This window comes from Apteryx mantelli, chromosome 6 (genome assembly GCF_036417845.1).
Source record: "Apteryx mantelli isolate bAptMan1 chromosome 6, bAptMan1.hap1, whole genome shotgun sequence".
In the NCBI taxonomy this organism is placed as follows: Eukaryota; Metazoa; Chordata; class Aves; order Apterygiformes; family Apterygidae; genus Apteryx; species Apteryx mantelli.
Genome location: NC_089983.1, coordinates 31,310,901 through 31,329,203, shown reverse-complemented (window position 1 = coordinate 31,329,203; position 18,303 = coordinate 31,310,901). Strand labels below are relative to the sequence as shown.

The 18,303-nt window shown below is 35.9% G+C and overlaps 1 protein-coding gene across 1 annotated transcript in view; it reads left to right on the top strand.

The window, feature by feature from the left end:
• The window catches only part of SLC4A10 (solute carrier family 4 member 10), a 124,725-nt gene that overhangs the window by 78,840 nt on the left and 27,582 nt on the right, over positions 1-18,303 (top strand). The window contains exons 8-14 of the mRNA XM_067298548.1: positions 4,051-4,208; positions 6,079-6,166; positions 6,664-6,810; positions 8,838-8,938; positions 10,354-10,528; positions 10,714-10,847; positions 12,176-12,421. Of these exons, the coding sequence (XP_067154649.1) occupies positions 4,051-4,208; positions 6,079-6,166; positions 6,664-6,810; positions 8,838-8,938; positions 10,354-10,528; positions 10,714-10,847; positions 12,176-12,421 (1,049 nt within the window). The remainder of the gene's footprint in view (positions 1-4,050; positions 4,209-6,078; positions 6,167-6,663; positions 6,811-8,837; positions 8,939-10,353; positions 10,529-10,713; positions 10,848-12,175; positions 12,422-18,303) is intronic.

The window sequence follows — 18,303 nt, the reverse complement described above, 5'->3', positions numbered from 1 at the left end:
TTCAGTACACTTCACAAAAGATGTTAGCTGTTCAGTAGTGGAGATTGCAATGACAGTTCAGTGTTAGATAGCAAAGAAAAGCAAACAGCTTCTCAGTCTTAATGTAAAGGAAAATCCTAATTTAAGGAGTCTGTATGTACCTAAAACAAACTGTCACATTAGATACAGATGACAGACCTGACAGGAATAGATGACGTCAACTGACACTTCAATACAACAAAGGTTGAGTAAGTGAAGAAAGGTGATTTAAACCACAATTCTGAAGAACAGTTCTTTGAGTCTGTTGAATCTTAATGTTAGTCAGTGTAACTGAGCTAAAAGTAGAGTTATGTGATTGCTCCATCTGGTGCCGGCCTCATTTCCTAGCAGCAGTAGCAGCAGTTGAATTCTTGAGTGAGCGTGCTAGAACTAGGAACAGTATATGGCTGAAATAAAGATGGGGAAAAGATCTTTTTGTCAGAGGTGGGGAGGAGAAAGAAGGAAGGCTGGGGACATACTGTGGACCACATTTGTACAGAGATAGCAAAGAGATCTATGAACAGTGATGTGTTAAAAATTTCATGCTAATCCTTTAAAAGTATTCTAAATGAAGAATATAATGCTTTTGAAAGGTGAGTATATTTGTTTACTGATATTTATATTAAAAGTGTTAACTAAAACTAATTTTTTGGCAAGTGTTCTAATATTAAGGTGTAACATTTTTCTAAAGATTATCAAATATAAATAAAGCTGTCTGTTCAAAGTTAAGCTATGTGGAGATGAAGCTTTTCACAACCCAAAGGGAATAAAATGATTTTCAGTAGTGCTTTTCTTGCGTGTTTCCACAATTGATTTGAGTCATGCAGGATCTCAAATTCTGAGTCCATTTTCTAGCAGCACAGTTTTTGCATTAAACAAGAGTGGAGGCTGCACCATTTGATCCTTCCCTCGCTAGTTCTCTAGCACTGTGGTTCTGCGGATCAAAAGAGCTCCTTCTGTTTTAACTGGCATGGGAGGAGATCAGCATGTCATCTTTTGGCTATCCTTCAGTGCCTCAGCAGTGTTAGATACCAACTCGAATTTCAGGAATATGAAAGAAACAACTTCTGTTTGCAGGAATGAAGTAAGAATAAGGAATTCTAATCAAAGTACCTTTTCTGACTGTCTTTAAATAGATTCATTTATCCTCTTGAAGTTGCACGTGTAAAGTACAATTTCCCCTTGAAATGTGCTATTGCAGTAACTCCCAACGGTTCTAATTGGAATTATATGCACAGATTGAGAGGAAAGTAGAGCAGTGCACTAATTTTCTCTTGAGTATTGTGATTTCTTGCTCTAATTTTGTTCCACATATTAATTTCATTTATCTTTTACAAAAAAGCACCTTTGACTACCTCTCTTATTCTCTCCTTGCTAATCTATTTCCCTTGGGCTACTTCTAATATTCCAAATTTTGGAGTTGATTCAAAAAGCTGACTTAATCTGAGTACAGCACTGAGACTGTGTTGATTGTATTGGTATCTATTTATGAATAATGTGAGACTCGGCACTAAAAGCTGTGTCTTGAATGTTACTTCAGTAGCATAAAGGAGACATATTTTCTCATGTTTGTACTTGTAAATGTGTCACTCTTCTTCCTCTGGGGACACCACTAGGACTTTATATTCCCAGGACAATATAGAGGTGGTTTAAATGGTCTGTCACAGCACCACTTTATCCTGTGCCTGAGTGGGATGGGGACGACAGTTTAAGATTTGTGTCTAGCTGGTCCCTGCTTCTTATACTAGAGGCTGAAGTGATTCCCAGCTGTCCCAAAATATGAAATACATACAGAGACTGCACCTGTGTCCCTTCTCATGGCAACACCCCTGTGCCTTGCATGGTGCAGTATTTCTGAATCCAAGTTCACTCCCATACCGATAGTGTTTTACTCTTTCCAAATTTCATGTGAAATAATTAACTTGTCTGTGATTACTGGATGGCTCTTCTTATAAGTAAATTAGATTAATACATACTTTCCCAAGAAGTGCTGTTGAGTAGTTTCTGTTTGTATTCAATGTCAATTTATATTTCAGTTCTAGGGGAGGGCTCCCCCCCCCCCAGCCCCCCCACATATGCTTTTCAGTCTTCGTGGTGCCCTGGAGAGGAATGGACTCAACATTGGTGGTTTGCTTTTATATCTAATTTGAGCCCGCTGGAACTCTTTAAGTGCCAGGTCCTGGATGTGGCTCAGATTATGGTGCAGATTAAAGTGCAAATTAGGGCTAATTGAAGAGTCCTTGTGTGGATGGGTGTGTGGTGGATAGGTTAGCTGAAGCATTGGAAGGATATAGCTTCTCCCTTGGCCCCAAACTCACTCCAGTGCCACCTTTGCATCCTGCTTATCTGCTTTCATTAGGTAGCAAGAGCAAAACATGGGGTTTGGGCCCAAATTTGGTGCTTCTTTGACATCTACTTTGCTTTGAATTATGGCTCTGTTCACAACCTACAAGACCTTGGAATCTCAAGCTATACGGGAAACACCTCTGGGAATACTTTTCAGTGGACAGGAGACTGATGATTTCTTTCAGATGTGAATCTTGGCTCTGTGATCTGTATATTAGTGGAACCTTAAGGTGACAACTGTAGCACATGGTACATGAGACATCATGTTATTAAATCTTAAATAGATATTAAATCATTCACAAGGCAAAAACACTGTAGAATGCACATTTCAGTTGCTATGTGCCTGAAAGATTGCTTTTTTTCTTCTAGACTGTAATTGATCCAATACTCTAAAATTAGGTGCAAAGTAAATCTGTCTGTAAACCTGGGTTTTGTATTTAACCCTGGAGAGCTGTTTTGTGATTTGGGTGAGGAAGAGAAGAATTTACCTCACAGATATGTTTATTTGAAAAAGTACCTGGAGTACAGCTTTCCAGGTTGATTCGATGATTGTGTAACTTAGTGAAGTATTGGTCGTAGTTCTAGAGATTGGATTAAGATAACATTAGACATCTCCTTGTGATCTCAGAGCAATAAGATTTCATTACACAGGCAACTGTGTTATATCTGAATTCTGATTTAGTGCCAGAGCCATTTGCAAGAAAACAATTTTCTAAATATTACCAAAAACTATGCAAACTAGTACTGACAGATGGCTGTAAAATAGACATTAAAATGGTCCACTTTAACAGTTTATATTGGATTTGGTTGCTGTTGTTGTGTTTAGATTAATAAAAGGAAAGCAAATGACAAAAATCATGCATTTTGAAATGTAGACAATACTGGTGCATAACGAAATCAAACCTACATTATATACTCTATTACTCCATGTCAATCTTTATTATAGAGTAAACTCTAGACTGATACTGAGGAAATAATACAAATAAACACATTATTGCTAGGCAAATAGCTAGAGTATATATAGCAAGGCTATGGTGAAGCTATTTCTCTGTCTGTCTCCCCCCCCCACGCCTGTCAACACCACTGCCTTATAGCTTCAGTTTTTATTCTGCTTTGCTCTTTCAAATTATGCTTGAGACAGTTACGGTCATAGTTTATATTCTGTTATTTTCAGTAGAAGGGAAAGTACCTTCCACCAAATCTGACAACTAAAATACTTCTGACTTTGGGTAGTAGAAGGAAAATTATGGGTAGTGGGGGCTGTTCTTCTCATTATAATATGGCATCTATGAACAATGAATTCGTGTTTTCCACAGTTGTTAATTATGGAAAAAGGAGCAATCTTGACTTCTTATACTGTTGTGAATTAATGTTAGAAAAAAGCATTAATAGGAGGTGCATTATATTATGTTCCTAACAAATTTTTGATTGTGGTTTGCCATCTTTATGAATTAATTCTGCAGTACTTTAACTATATTTCTAAAGCACAATTAACCAAATGCTGAAAGACTGGTTGTTATATTGTTGAGAAGCACTTAAAAAATATTCAACAGACCAGAATAGTAGGAACTGTATGACTAAAGTAACTAAGAGCACAATCAATAACCAGAAAGATAATTTCTGCAAACTAAATAGACTTTTTTTTCTGCCAGCTAGCTTTTAGGGTAATTTAATGTACTTTTCCAGGTTGATCTACACTTCATGAAAAAGATACCACCTGGAGCTGAAGCATCAAACATTTTAGTTGGCGAACTGGAGTTCTTGGACCGTGCGGTTGTTGCGTTTGTGAGGTTGTCTCCTGCAGTGCTGCTCACAGGCCTAGCTGAAGTTCCAATTCCAACAAGGTACTGCTAGATTTACTTCTGTTCGTGTTCTTCTAAACTGTGTCCCTTGTGGAGACAGGGTGATGTGGCCTTCAACTTTGTCATTTGTTGAGTTGTGAATTTGCTTCTTTCTTTATGGGAGGGACATCTCTCCACTCAGCCTTTCAGTGATCTATGGGTGTATTCAGGAACAAGCCATCTGTGTGTGAAGGTAATCATTCTTCATGGAAGTAAAAGTGATAGCCTGCCGCTTCTATAAGTTACAACACAGAATTTATCTTATGCACATTGTTAATACTTAAGATGAAATACTGGGAGGCTGAAGTAACAGTCAGAAAAGAGGCAGAATATTTCACCTGGGTGGAACTGAAAGTACTTTTGTGATACTGCATAATTATGTCTGGAAGGAAAAAATGATGAAGGAAGTAAGTAAAAGGAAAAAGCAAGCTGTGACTTGATTGATTAAGGATTGAATAGATGAAGAACAAGTTGTAAATATCACATTACTGTAAAACTTTTTTGTGAGATACTTGAGCAGAAGTGAATGTGACTTTTGATCCTAAATTTTTGTTTGTTGAAACTTTAGTGAAATATTTTGGTTTTGAGAGGAGTTTATCAGGAGTGGGGTTTTATGTCCAAAATAGACTTTGTAGCCAAATAGAAAGATTCTTTTCAGAATAACAATATGCCAGTGATAACAGCATTCAAGTAGATCTGCAGATATATTGTTTCCTGCTGGCGTTAATTTGGATCAAAACTCCAACCTGATTCTCCTGTATCTGAGTTCAATGACTTAACTATTGTGCAGTCTCTCTCACTTTTTTTTTATGTGTGCATATTTTTGCCCACATATTCTGTTTCTCTTTCCCCTTCCATCTTTCAGCTTTTATAATTGTAGAATTCCAGAAGACAGTACTGTAGTCCAGTTTTTATTAAACTCAGCTAAGAAATGAAATACTGAAATTCAAATTCTTGCATCTAAACATATAAACAGTTTAAAGTCTGCTTTAAGTTTAAGTTTAATATCACTTTTTTTCTTCTCCAATTCATGTGTGCGTGCGCGCATGTGTTAAAGGGAGTGACATTAAGAGACTGAATTGGCTTTGAAAACAAATTCTGAAGTCTTTCCCCATAACCTCCCCCAGCCTCCCAGAAAACCTCTTGCCAAAGTGAAAACAACCCAGATTTCTTGATTTTTGGCAAGAACAAAATTAAAGAAAATTAAATTAAAGAATAAAAATTAAGGATGATTAAAATTTTCTGCAGAAATATTTATTTTTGGAATAATTTAATAATAAATGTTAATTAGGCAAATCAATTATTTTTCATATTTTGGCAAGATAGAGATTTTGTACTGAGCAAGATTGACTCTTTAGCAAGATTCAGGTGAACCTATCCTGTGCATTTTTTTAGAACGTTACTAGCCCCAAGCCTAGACTAGAGGCTATCAAGATTCTTTTTAATGGAAGTGAAAGGAAAGTGAATGATTTTTATTCAGGGGTAATTTCACTTCCCTAATATTGCAACAGTACTAACTGTATATGTGAAATAGTTGGTTCTATTAACTTAAAAGAATTAACATTTTCTATACATAGACTATAGCTGCATATATTTATTATGTAAGATAAGGTTTATTATGTAAGGAGGTTTTGATAGTCTCAGTCAAGTCTGACTGTGAAGCTTATGGTATATTTTCGGAAGTTATTTTCACATTTTTTGTAACCACAGCTTCATGTTTAAATTCATGTGTGACGATCTTGAATGAGATTATATAGAATATTTGTCTTATAGGTTCTTCTAGTCCAACTTTTAAATAAGTTTTTCTGCACCATGCATAGTTACTTTCAACCATCTATTCTTCACGATATTTTTATTTGACGTTTACTTACAGATTTTTGTTTATTCTTCTTGGACCATTGGGAAAAGGGCAACAGTACCATGAGATTGGAAGATCAATTGCAACGCTAATGACAGATGAGGTATTTCTCTATTTGTGACTTGTTTCTAGTCATTTTGTACTGACTGAAGAGGTGTAAGAGGAAGTCTTCAGTATAGAATCCTCCAATTGAAATGTAGCTAATCTTTCTGAAGGAACCTTACAGAAGGGTCGGATTCATTGCATGATCTTGTAACTGCTGAGATAATGCTGCTGCAAGGAGATACAAAATGAGAAATATGATTCACATGCAAGGAGCAGATACCTTCACTGGGAAGTTTCCATTTTATACAATTACGTTCCAGTGGAATTAATTTCATTTTAAACTGTAGAATATTTAGAACTTTTGACACCCCTAGGTGTGTTTTTGCATGGCAGGTGCTTTACCAGAAACTCTAGTCAGTTGAAGCTGAGATTGTTTCTTTGGTTTTTGCAAGTGGGAAATACATAAACTGCATTCCATATAAGAGAAAAAAGGGTATTCCTCTCCCCATCTCTTTTTCCATCCCACATACATACACTTCTCTTCTTTAATTGCAGGTATTCCATGATGTTGCTTATAAAGCAAAAGACCGAAATGACTTGGTTTCTGGAATTGATGAGTTTCTCGACCAGGTTACAGTTCTCCCTCCTGGAGAATGGGACCCAACAATTCGAATAGAACCGCCAAAAAATGTTCCCTCTCAGGTATGTACATTGTAAAATTCAGGTACTTCTAAAGGTTTTTGATTAATTTTTCCTGCATAAAATTAAATTATATTATTTAGCATTAATTATAGAGTGATAACAGTCCATTGTAGTTCAATAGTAGGTCTCTCTTGAATAAAGACCGATAGTTGTATCTGAAGGTCTTAGGTTCAGGGGTAAAAAGTCATAAGCATCTTTGATTACTTTGTAAAACAGCTGTTGTTTGCTTTTCTTCTAAGGTTATTGCTACATCTTAGTTTTCTGAAATTAAAAAAAAAAAAACAAAAACCAAACTCTCCAATGCACATGAGTGCTTACCCTCCTACAGGTGCACAATTTTCATCAGAAGATCATTCAAAAAAGCACAGAAGATTACAAAATAAAGGAATCCCTTCTTTCTTGATGGCTTTTTTTATAGTATTACATGATTGTTTCTAAGTATTTAGCATGGGTTATCACCGGTCTCTGACTATTCACTCAGCTCTTCAATCATTATCTATTCTTCTGTTCTTTGATTATGATTGTAGTGCATTTTGAATTTCCTCTGCATTTTGGTTAGAAAATACCCCAAAAACATGAGATTTGGTTTTTTTAGTTCTGTTTGATAGATGATCCTGCTTATGCTAGCTTGCTAGTGAAGTCAAAATGCAATGCCCACTTAAGAGCAAAAATTGATCAAAACAGCCTGGCTTGCTGCTCTTTTGAAATATTTTCTGATACAGGATTTTCTTTCATCAGTTCTTTAAATGTCTTAGAACAAAGCTCCTTCTACTCTTTCCCTGTTACAGAGCTCCTCTACTGCTTAGGAAAAAATTGTGTTGGTGAAGCTTTCAATAGAATGTAAATATGTAGTCTTTCAATTCTCAAATCCTGGATCCAGTCTATTAAATCTTGGCATGTAAATATACTCTGGCATGTAAATGTACATTACATGAGCTTGGAAGGTTGGGAAAATGAAAGAGACTCTGAGAGGTGCCATGTATGAGGTTTAGTGTGTCCGTCTACAGAGAGGTGAAGATATCTGTGTGTATAAAAGGGATATATTAATTATTTATATGTGTATATGTATCTAAATTTGTCTATTATAAATGTAATTTTATATATAATACAAATATATACATACATGTTATAAATTATGAATTTATTATATATTTATTTGCATTGAAGGTATAAAATCATCAGAAACTTAAACTTGAATAACATGTGAAAATACATCCTCAGGAACTACTAGTCACAGAGCTTCAGTAATATGGAGCTCAGCACCTGTATGGGTAGATAAATACGTGATTATCCTGCAATGATTGCATCTGTATTAGTGCATTAGTTCACATCAGGAGTGTGCGTTTGAAGCAGATTTTCTAATCCTGCAGTGTATGAGTTGCTATGGATGAAATTGAACTGGAAGATGTGCTCCAGGAGAGCTCCTGATGGCTTTGAGCCGAGGTGGTGTTCAGTCCACAGGACTAGACTACAGCTAGTCAGAAGCTGAAGCAATAAACAAACCTGGGATGTGTGTAGGTCAGACATCAGGGCCTCTGTACCAGCTGTTTCACCCCACTGGTCTACTCCTACTGGACTGACCTACTTCCCAGTGTGAACAGAGCCATCGGGGTGCATGCTGTGGTGGCCATGGTGCTGTCAGCACTCCATCTAATGAGCTTCAAGTAGCTTGTGTAGGTCAAACCATTTTCACTTCTTACTGCAGTGTATATCAAACTTCAGACACACTGCAAGTCACTGAGAAACAGTTAAATGCCATTCCCTTTTCTGTTTCATTTGAGTGGTTTTTCCTTGATCTTTTCACCTCTTTCTTTTTGAAGACAGTAAAGCTACGTTCAAATAGCAGTCCTGGCAACAAAAAGAAAATGTGGAGCTATAATTCTGTTAATGCATTTTTCACTCATTCAATGAATGAGAAGTAGAAGGATACTGCACAAAAGGAAGAATAATTGTCACTTGCCCATTTCCTCTGCTAATACTGTGTTTTGTTGTTAAGGTCTGTGAACAGTATCTTTTCCTTCTGTTAGGAGAAGCGTAAGATCCCAGGAGTGCCAAATGGGACTGCAGCTCATGGGGACCCAGAACAACCCGGTGGACACTCTGGACCAGAACTGCAACGCACTGGAAAGTTAGTGAAAACTTGTTTTATGTACAAAATCTTAAGTGTTTTAAGTGGTGTGCTTTCAAAGGAATTATAATGGTATGGTTGTCTCTCAAATGGTATATGGTATATGACTGGTATATGGTTTCTTTCAGGTATTATTCCTGATTTGTATACCATGTGTTTGAAAAAGATGATACTCACTAATTTACTGAGGAGGAGAGAGGGGAAAAAGATTTGTGTTTTTACATTGTATTTACTGCAAGCTCCTTTATCTATTGTTTTTAAAGGTCAGACCTCTGGTAAACTTGATTCATGTCTCTTGTTTCTGTACAGCATGGAAGAAAAGTTGTGAATAGTCTTCTCCCATATACTATAAAAACTTACAACTATTTTGTTGTTGAAACTTCTGGGTTATGAAGCTCTGGCATTTCTTTTTTGCCTCATTAAGCCACAATATGTCCTGGAACATAAGGCTACTGTTAAGAGTGGCTACAATACACACACATCTGAAAGAAGAATTTGGCCCAAGGAATACATATGCTCTCTCTTCTAATACAGTGTGTTGTAAACACGTCAGCTGCCAGTGGTCACCTTAGTGCAGTATCATCATGTTGATAGCTGTGTGCTAGATATTTCCTTTACTTTGCTGCCTCTTGATATTTAAATATCATTCCTACTTGCATAAGGCGAAAGATTCGACTGCAGTGTTGGTGCATACAGAACAGCAGAGGGGGGTGATGGCCAGTATGGCTTTAAGCCATTCTTTATCCTCACTAATGAACCTGATATTGTCAACTTGAAGGATCATTCTGATATGTAGGAGGTGGTGGCACTTGGTCTTTTTTGTACCCCAATGACATCTGATACCTTGGGTACCTGAGGGAAAAAAAGCATTGTGGGATATTTATTTTAACTTTATGGTGTACTGTAAGAACTGTCTATTCCTAATATTTGCTTCTATTTAGGTAGTATATGTGACAAAAGATGACAGTTCTTGTCCTGGAAAAATTATGGCCTACATTTAATTCTATCATCTAATGTATTTAGGAAACGGTTCTCAAGTAAAGAACATGAAGCACTCTATCTGTAGAAAATTTATGTGGGCAAACAGGCACTGCAATAGCTGTCTGATTGAACATATGCAAAGAATTATTTCAAGCAGAAGTGTAGGCACACAAATGGTAAGGGTTTTGTACATGGGAGCTAACAACTACCCAGAAGTTGTTGAAGATTTTATAAAAGAAACAAGGAAATTAATTTCTTCTAAAAACACAATTTACTGATTACAGTTATCGAGACAGGATTCCCAGAAACTTTCTTCTAGGGAAGGGTGATTGTCATTTGATCAAAGAAGAGTTGGTACTCCTCCTTTAAAGAGATACTATGGAGGAAAGTTCAGTCAGCTTTTTTTCATGAATATAATCTCTTTTATTTTTTAGATTTTTTGGAGGATTGATTTTAGATATAAAAAGAAAAGCTCCCTTCTTCTGGAGTGACTTCAGGGATGCTCTCAGTCTACAGTGTCTGGCATCGTTTTTGTTTCTCTACTGTGCTTGCATGTCTCCTGTCATCACATTTGGTGGTCTGCTGGGAGAAGCTACTGAAGGTCGTATAGTATGTGTTAAATCTGAACTCTTTAAACAAACTTACTTTCCTACATTTGTGGTTAGTATTTTCTTGCTGTTGCATGAGTCACCTTTGAATTTTGGTGTTTAAATGTTTAGAAGGTTACAAACTAAGATACTGGACAAGGGGCCTGTTTGAAAATTTATGGAAACTTCTCTTTGTATCATATTCAGAGTGCAATAGAATCACTGTTTGGAGCATCCATGACTGGAATTGCCTACTCTCTCTTTGGTGGACAGCCTCTCACTATACTAGGCAGCACAGGACCAGTTTTGGTGTTTGAGAAGATCTTATTCAAATTTTGCAAGTAAGTGAAATATCTGTATTTAAAATTTCAGACATATTTTTCAGTGTGATGGCTAAGTGTATATGACTAAGTGTATATGACTAAATGACATTTATAGATTCCTTAGTAGCACGATGAAGATTTCTCATTGATTTGTTTGCACACTATTCATGGATGAGATCATGATACACATTTTAGCTAAGGTGTTCTTAAGTAAAATTAGAAACAATTGATCCCAAAGTACCAACAGCTGTGGAATAAGATCAGAAGTTTGTTTTGGGGTGCACTGCTTAAACTTTCAGAATCTGAAAATTATGCAGTGACTGAGACAAGTGTAATGTAGAAGTGTTTGGCTGTGTTTTTTTGTTCTTTTTTTTAAAGCTGTTTTGAAAGGAATGCAAACTTCAAAATATTTTTGTATTGTGTTGTTTCCTCCTTTAAAATGATACGTTTAAATCCATGGTTTCTCTCATCTCTAACTCAGGCAATGGGTTTTATCTTCTCACTCATGAAGTAAGCATAGTGGTGGTGGCGCCATCTTTCAGCAGTCACTGAGCTCCTCCACCCTCAAAAGAGAAGGGATGAAGCGCCATGCCAGAACAGCATATCCCCACATTTATGCTAACATGCTATACATAACATACCACAACGCTGTTAAAAACTGTGCCTGCATCTTGGCAACCGCAATGCTTTTCCAAGATCCTCCCTGCTTTTCAGCCTTATTGCTGTGACCAGGACTACTGCAGGAGGAGAAATGCTGTTAGAGCAACATCTCCTGAACAGTGCAGAGTAGGAAGGCCTGTTCAGCTTCCCAAGAGCTCTTTATTATCACCTTCTTATACACCTTTCAACTCTGGTGATAATGTCATCCAAAGTATTTGGAGCTCCATTATCATATGTAATAAGCACACGGGATTTTGTTGAGAGGGGAACATCTATCAAAGAAACAGGAATGAAAAGACATTTTCCCTAACCTGGCATTTGCTGATTTTTATTTTAGCTAGTTATGCAGCCTAAAAAGAAATTGGCAGGTGTTGGCTGTTCACAAGGCAGTCGTATGGGATAAAGGGGCAGGTGGACCTTTTGCACATGATGCTTATGGCCACTCTCAAAGCTGCTTGCTCACTTTAGTGGAGATAGAGCTCTTTGTCTGCCTTTACTTGGGAAGACAGATTAAGTCAGGAGCTGACTTGATGGTATCTTCAGTTCATGATAACAAAACAATTTCTGATTCAGACTGTCCCTAGAATCGCATGTCCTAGACAAAGGAAATTTTGGAGTTGCCTCATCTACATCCAGGAAACTGACTTGACAGAAGATAAACAGTGTTTACTTTTGTTTTTCTTTAGAGAGTATGGGTTGTCATACCTTTCTCTGAGAGCTAGCATCGGGCTGTGGACTGCAATCCTGTGCATCATCCTTGTTGCGACTGATGCAAGCTCCCTAGTCTGTTATATTACCCGGTTTACTGAAGAAGCTTTTGCTTCTCTTATCTGCATCATTTTCATTTATGAGGCCTTAGAGAAGCTATTTCATCTCAGTGAGACATATCCAATCAACATGCATAATGATTTGGATCTGCTGACTCAATACTCGTAAGTAAGATTTCTTCTGTTAACACTGGGGGTTTTTCATAGTTTGTTTTCCCTGTGAGGAGCACAACCAGTGCACAGCAGGAAAAATTCATGGTAGTTGTGAACTTTCATGTGGAAGTACTTAGTTTGTCTATAATGCAGAGTTGAAATGTAGAGATTTTTAGTTTGATTTTTTTCTGTGCTATTGAGTTGGGCATGATTCTGGCATATAACTGTAGTTAGTGGCAGTATGCTTACAGACTGGAATCTTAAGTAAAAAATATCTTGACTTGGAGTTTTAGAAAGCTTACACATGAAACTTGGGAGTCGTAGAATAAAAAGTAAGTGAGACTTCAGCTTTAGTTTTTTATTCACATTTTTATCTAACCATGTGCAACTCAATGATCTCTTACTGTAACTTATATTGATGCTTTATAATATTTTTGGTCATGCAACATTTTTATATCATATTTATCTGCTAATTTTTTTTAAATTGAAATGTTAACCTTCCTAAAAAGGGTATAATTCCATGTACCTCCTTTATTTTATTCTCTATGACAGTAAAGGTTCAAGCTCCAAGAACTGAAATGGATTTGGAATTATTTGGTGCTTCTCAGCAAAGATTGATTTTGTCAAAATCAATTTTTTCTTAATAAGATTTTTTTATATGACTCCATTTAAGCAATTTTGCTTTATTGTTGAGTTTTGACAAGGAGAATTTGGATAAGGAGTTTTCTAACTGGGGAATAAAAAAGTGAAATACTTTAATCAGGATAGCTTTATTTAGAAGTAAAAAACCCAGACTTCTTTCTGTGATATGAGAACAAAAATATCCTTCTAGTAAAGGACAAGATCCTGGTGTGGCCTGAGGCCAATTAAGCCTGGTCATCTAAGCAACTAAAATGTTGTTAAAAAGCATTTTCAGACATGATCTTCCTCCAGAAATGTGTTTATTATTTCACTGAACCCAGGTGAACCCTCTGCATGAGCCAGGAGGAGTCCAAAAAGAGCAATGCTTGAACGGTGCTGCTTTTTTTGTTCACTGGAAAAACAGGAGTGTCTCAACCAAATGTCTCATTTGCATTTTAAGCTGGGAAAAACAAAACAGTGGCAGAGAAAACATTTAAGCTTTGTGTATGTTATCATTACTAGAAAAATAGGTGAAGTCCTGAATCTGAATGCATATTATATACCTTAAAAGACAGAACAAATTAACTTATAGAAACTATAGTTCTGCTCTCATATGCCCTCTCATCATGCTGAAAAAATATTATACTCTCTGTAATAGTTTTATCTGTGGAGAAAAGAATACTAATTTGAAGAGAAAGCAATATACATATAGTATATACTGTGCATGCAGTTGAGGTTATATCCTGGTCTCATGTTACTTCACTTAACTTCTGTGAAGTCAGTGTTTCTCTCTGAAGAGCCTTATGTTAGCACAGTGTTGTACATGGATTTTTTTTTTCTTTTATCACTTTGAAGTAGTCATGTCAAAGGTACACAGAATATGATGTTCTTGTCCTGTTTTGAAATATTCTATGAAGACAAAATTTTATTCAGGCACCATGTAGCAGACAGAGCTGAGATGTTAAAATGCCTAATCAACAGAAAATGATAACATTTATGTTATTTTAAGTTACATTATAACTTTTTCATTCAGGTAGTAAGTCCGGTTTTCTCAAATGTTCCAGAGTCAGACAAGCCTACTGGCAGGCCTGTTATTAACTTTGAATACAAAAGAAAAGCATTTAAAATTTTTTAAATTTTGTGCTTATTGTTTTCTTTTGGTTCAGTGATTTTTGAATGGGTTGAATGATTTATCTAAATCATTCCAAAAGCATTCAACCTATTTGGACTGAGACAATATGAAGAAAAAGTATATATACAGCCTTTTGAAATAGAAGTTAGTGAAAATAGCAGTAGTCTGGAATATGTCTTTGAAATAACATGCAAGAAAAACAGACATTCAGTGTAGCAAATCAGGAAGTCAGCACTATATTTCAATTATGTATGCTTTTCCAAAGCTGCAGAACTTTACATATTCCTTCAGTCTTCATCTTCCTGAAAAAAGCTTTCTGAGTTTGTTTCCTTCCAGGTAAATGGAAACAACTCCTCACCTTTACTTTCCTCCTCCTTTCCGAGGAAAAGTCAAGTCTCTCCCTTCCTTCCTAGTCCCAAAGGCCAGTCGTGTTCTCTTAATGGTGTGTTTCCTTCAGCTGTTTTCCCATTTCCAGGAGGACTTCAAGGGAATGATTTCCTCTCCCTCTCTCTGAAAACTGATTTTCGCTTTCCAACATTTCTGTAAACATTTTCATCTGGTATCAGCCTTCTCCACCTAGCCAGCTTACCAGTGAAAATGGCTTCAGAAAGTTACTGCTGCTGCCATGGTTCATTCTGTATAGGGAGCCAGGAACAGCTGCTGCCACCCTCAAGCCCCGCTCAAATGTCTGTACGTGTCTCTCTCAGTTCCAGAAAGATCAAAAATGAGAATAAGAGTAAGTTCCGAATCAGTTATTTGAAATAAAAATCTCATTTTTATGTACTCGAAGTTGGGGAATATTGCTTTCATGAGGAAGAGGAGCTTATTATACAGCATCTGACCCCAGTCCTTGTAGTCGTAGTTTAAATCAGTAACAAACTTGGGCTGAAACTGGTCCTGTCCTTAAAGGACCAGCATACTCTGTTACAGAAGCTAATTAGTATCTGCTGTTTTGCTAATTAAAACAGCTGTTTGCATTTTCCTCTTTGGGGATTTTAAAGACAAGTTTTTAATTGTTAGTAAAGCCTTGTCAGTTCTTTAATTAGCAATGGGTGAACTTCAAAAGGTTGAGCAACTCATTTCTCTTCGGATACTTAGCCAAAGCTTATGTAAAACTTTATCTTGGATCTGCAATTCTGTGCTAGAAAACTCAGCTTATGCTGTAAAATTTCTAGGATGTCTATTTCCTACTCCAAAAAAAGAAGATACATAGTTCATGGTACTGTGTATATTTGGCCCAGGTCTCCTCTCTTCTCCCATGGACTTTTCCAGGACACTGCTGCCCATAGGTACTCTGTCTGCATCCCAGTACTGTTGTTTGCCCTGGTGGGACATGAGCTTGACCCAGGAAAAGTCATTGGCCTGCTATTATTTGGAGTACTAGAAAGACAAAGAAAATGGACATTTTAAATGGTTCGTATTTCAACCAGATTGAAACCGTATTTCAAGTGACAAAGAAACCCCATTCTGTAGTTTGGGTAGGTTTGACTTCTGTCATATATCAAACTTTTGCAAAGGAGATTGTTTAAAAGACTATGATTGTCTAAAAAACGATATTGCACATATTTCGTCTTATGATTATAGGAGCCATTACTAGTATCTCCCATAACAAAACTTAGAAGACAATAAAAAGGGAAATAGGACTTTTTTTTTAATCAATCAGAACCAAATATTTGAAAATCAGTTGAAAGTCCTCGTAATGATTTCTTAAAGACTCACCTTTGCCAGGTAGAATATATGCTTTTGTCTTTATGTTACAGAATTCTATTTCAAAAAGACAAAAACATCTTTTTTTTGCATGATCTAATTAATGTAGATCTACTATTACTATATACTTTTTAGTCTTTTTCTTTATTATACTTCTTTGTTACTTTGTGTTGAAATGTTGGCTGTATGGTTATCTACTTGCAGGTAAATCAATTCAGCATCACTATATGACTTTTTAAAATACCATCTTTAGGATATGGATGATACATTTTCTAGTAATGAATAATACATTTAAGAGCTAAATCAAAGGAGAACAAATTCAATCTGATTTTCAGTGTGCTACTGTGCTTCAACTGTGTGTGAGGTTTTTTTTTTAGATGCATTGTTTTGAAGGAATTTAAATATAGTAGTTGCTTGTTTGTTAAATAAAATACACATACTTTTTGATCTGGGCTTTCCTTTTTTTTTTTTTTTTACTGTGACCTTTTTGTATCTGTCATGCCATTAGCATTTGTAGGTTGGCATAGCAACTCTTTTATTTCTGCACTCTCCTCCTCCTGCCTTTTCCTACTCCTGTAGCAAATACAGCTCCTTTTAGTGAATTCTGTGGAACACTGATGCGTTTAGGTTTTAATGTGTACAGTAAATACTAGGATATGATTTTTACTAGGAAAGGAGACCCCTACAACTTATTGGTTTAAAAATACAAGTTCTCAAAAGGAAAACAAAATAAGCATCTTGGATGAAAGGAATATGATTTAGAAAACAATCCAGTATTCTTTACAACACAAGCATTTTAAGACAGTAGTCTTTGAATACAGAAGATAAATTATTTCTCTGGGCGAGGTTGTTCAGTTCTTGGGACTTTATATACCTTAAGTTTTTTATTAATTCTTTTTTTTTTCCAAAGTGATGAATTCATGTTGTTTTTAATAATTCTTTACCAGAAGTTATTCAATTATTAACAGATTACATTGAATAATTTTAAAGTGATTTCTTGGCATAGTAATATGCATATTACAATCTGTCTTGGTATTGACATGCACTTAAGAATTAGAAGTAGAAAATCCCACTCTTTGATGTAATTAAGGAGCCAAGATCATGTCAATCTCAATGTCTTATGCAGGCTATAGAAACCATTGCCTCTAGAAGATATTGTAAAAATTAATTTTGTGCATACCACTGTTTGCACAAGCAAATTTAAATCTTTCTTTAGCTATATAACTTAATCTAAATTTACTAAATTAATTTAAATTAAAAGATTAGAAATTAAAATTTACATTTTAAAATAAAAAAAATTAAAATAAAATTACTTAATCTAAATTTACTGAATTTAGTCTACTGTTACTAGATGCAAATTGTGTTGTTTTATACCCTGTATTCCTTGAGCTGCAAGTGGAATGGATAGAGTCAGCGATGATAAGCCTAGCAGAAAGTGACGCTGGTTTATAGGGATTTCTTGTTACAATCCCAGGCATGTAATTTAATTCCAGTTAACATAATGATTTCTTTGAACTCAAATATGAATGTAGATTTTCTTTCCCCATTCCTTACAGTTTTCTTCTACAATCAAGTAATTCTGTCATATCCTCTGTGATTACCGTAAGGACTTTCCTCTTCCCAGAATCATGCAATTCTTATGATGAAGTTTAATTGCTGGTTTCCTTTTGCTTCTCGACAAAACCTTGAATCTTTTTCTTTTTCCTTTTTTTTTTGACATTTCTGTCTCTGCCCAACTCAATTGACTCATTTTTGTGTTTCTCTCCCTACTGAGTCCAGTACATGCCCATCCTGCTTCATTCTTTTTACTACCTATTGCCCCAGTCTGGAAAAGGATCTCCTTGTTAAGCAATCTTCACAGCATTTAGCTTGTAATTGATAACCAGTCAACACCAGGTCTTCAAAATCTAAAAAGGTTTATGTAAAATCCTTGGGTCATTTTCTTACAGCAGCTTTGTGTGTATACACTACATTTCAACAATTAAAAATCATACTGACCACATCAAATGTGCAGTATATCATTCTTAAACCCTCATTATACTGAATCTTTTCTCTTCAGGTAGATGGCTTTATTTTATTTTATTTTTTACTTTGGAAAGGGGGTGAACTGACATCCTAGAACTATATCTCAGTGAAAGCTTTCAGATGAATTGTCAAAACGAAAAATGCTTCCCACGTAATTACACTACTTTTCTGCACATTAACCTCTGTGTATGGCAGTTATGTACCGTAGTACTTCTGTGAATGCATAGACTGCATTCTACACCAGACAACTAATAAAGACTAACCGTTGCAAGTGATAGGCAAGGTTAACAAAACTACAACGTAATTATAAATTTGTTTTGCACTTTCCCCTTGACAGAACAACATTTTTCCTTCTGATGTGCTATACAAAGTAACCTGATTCTTTGGGATTTCTTCACTATAACAGCAA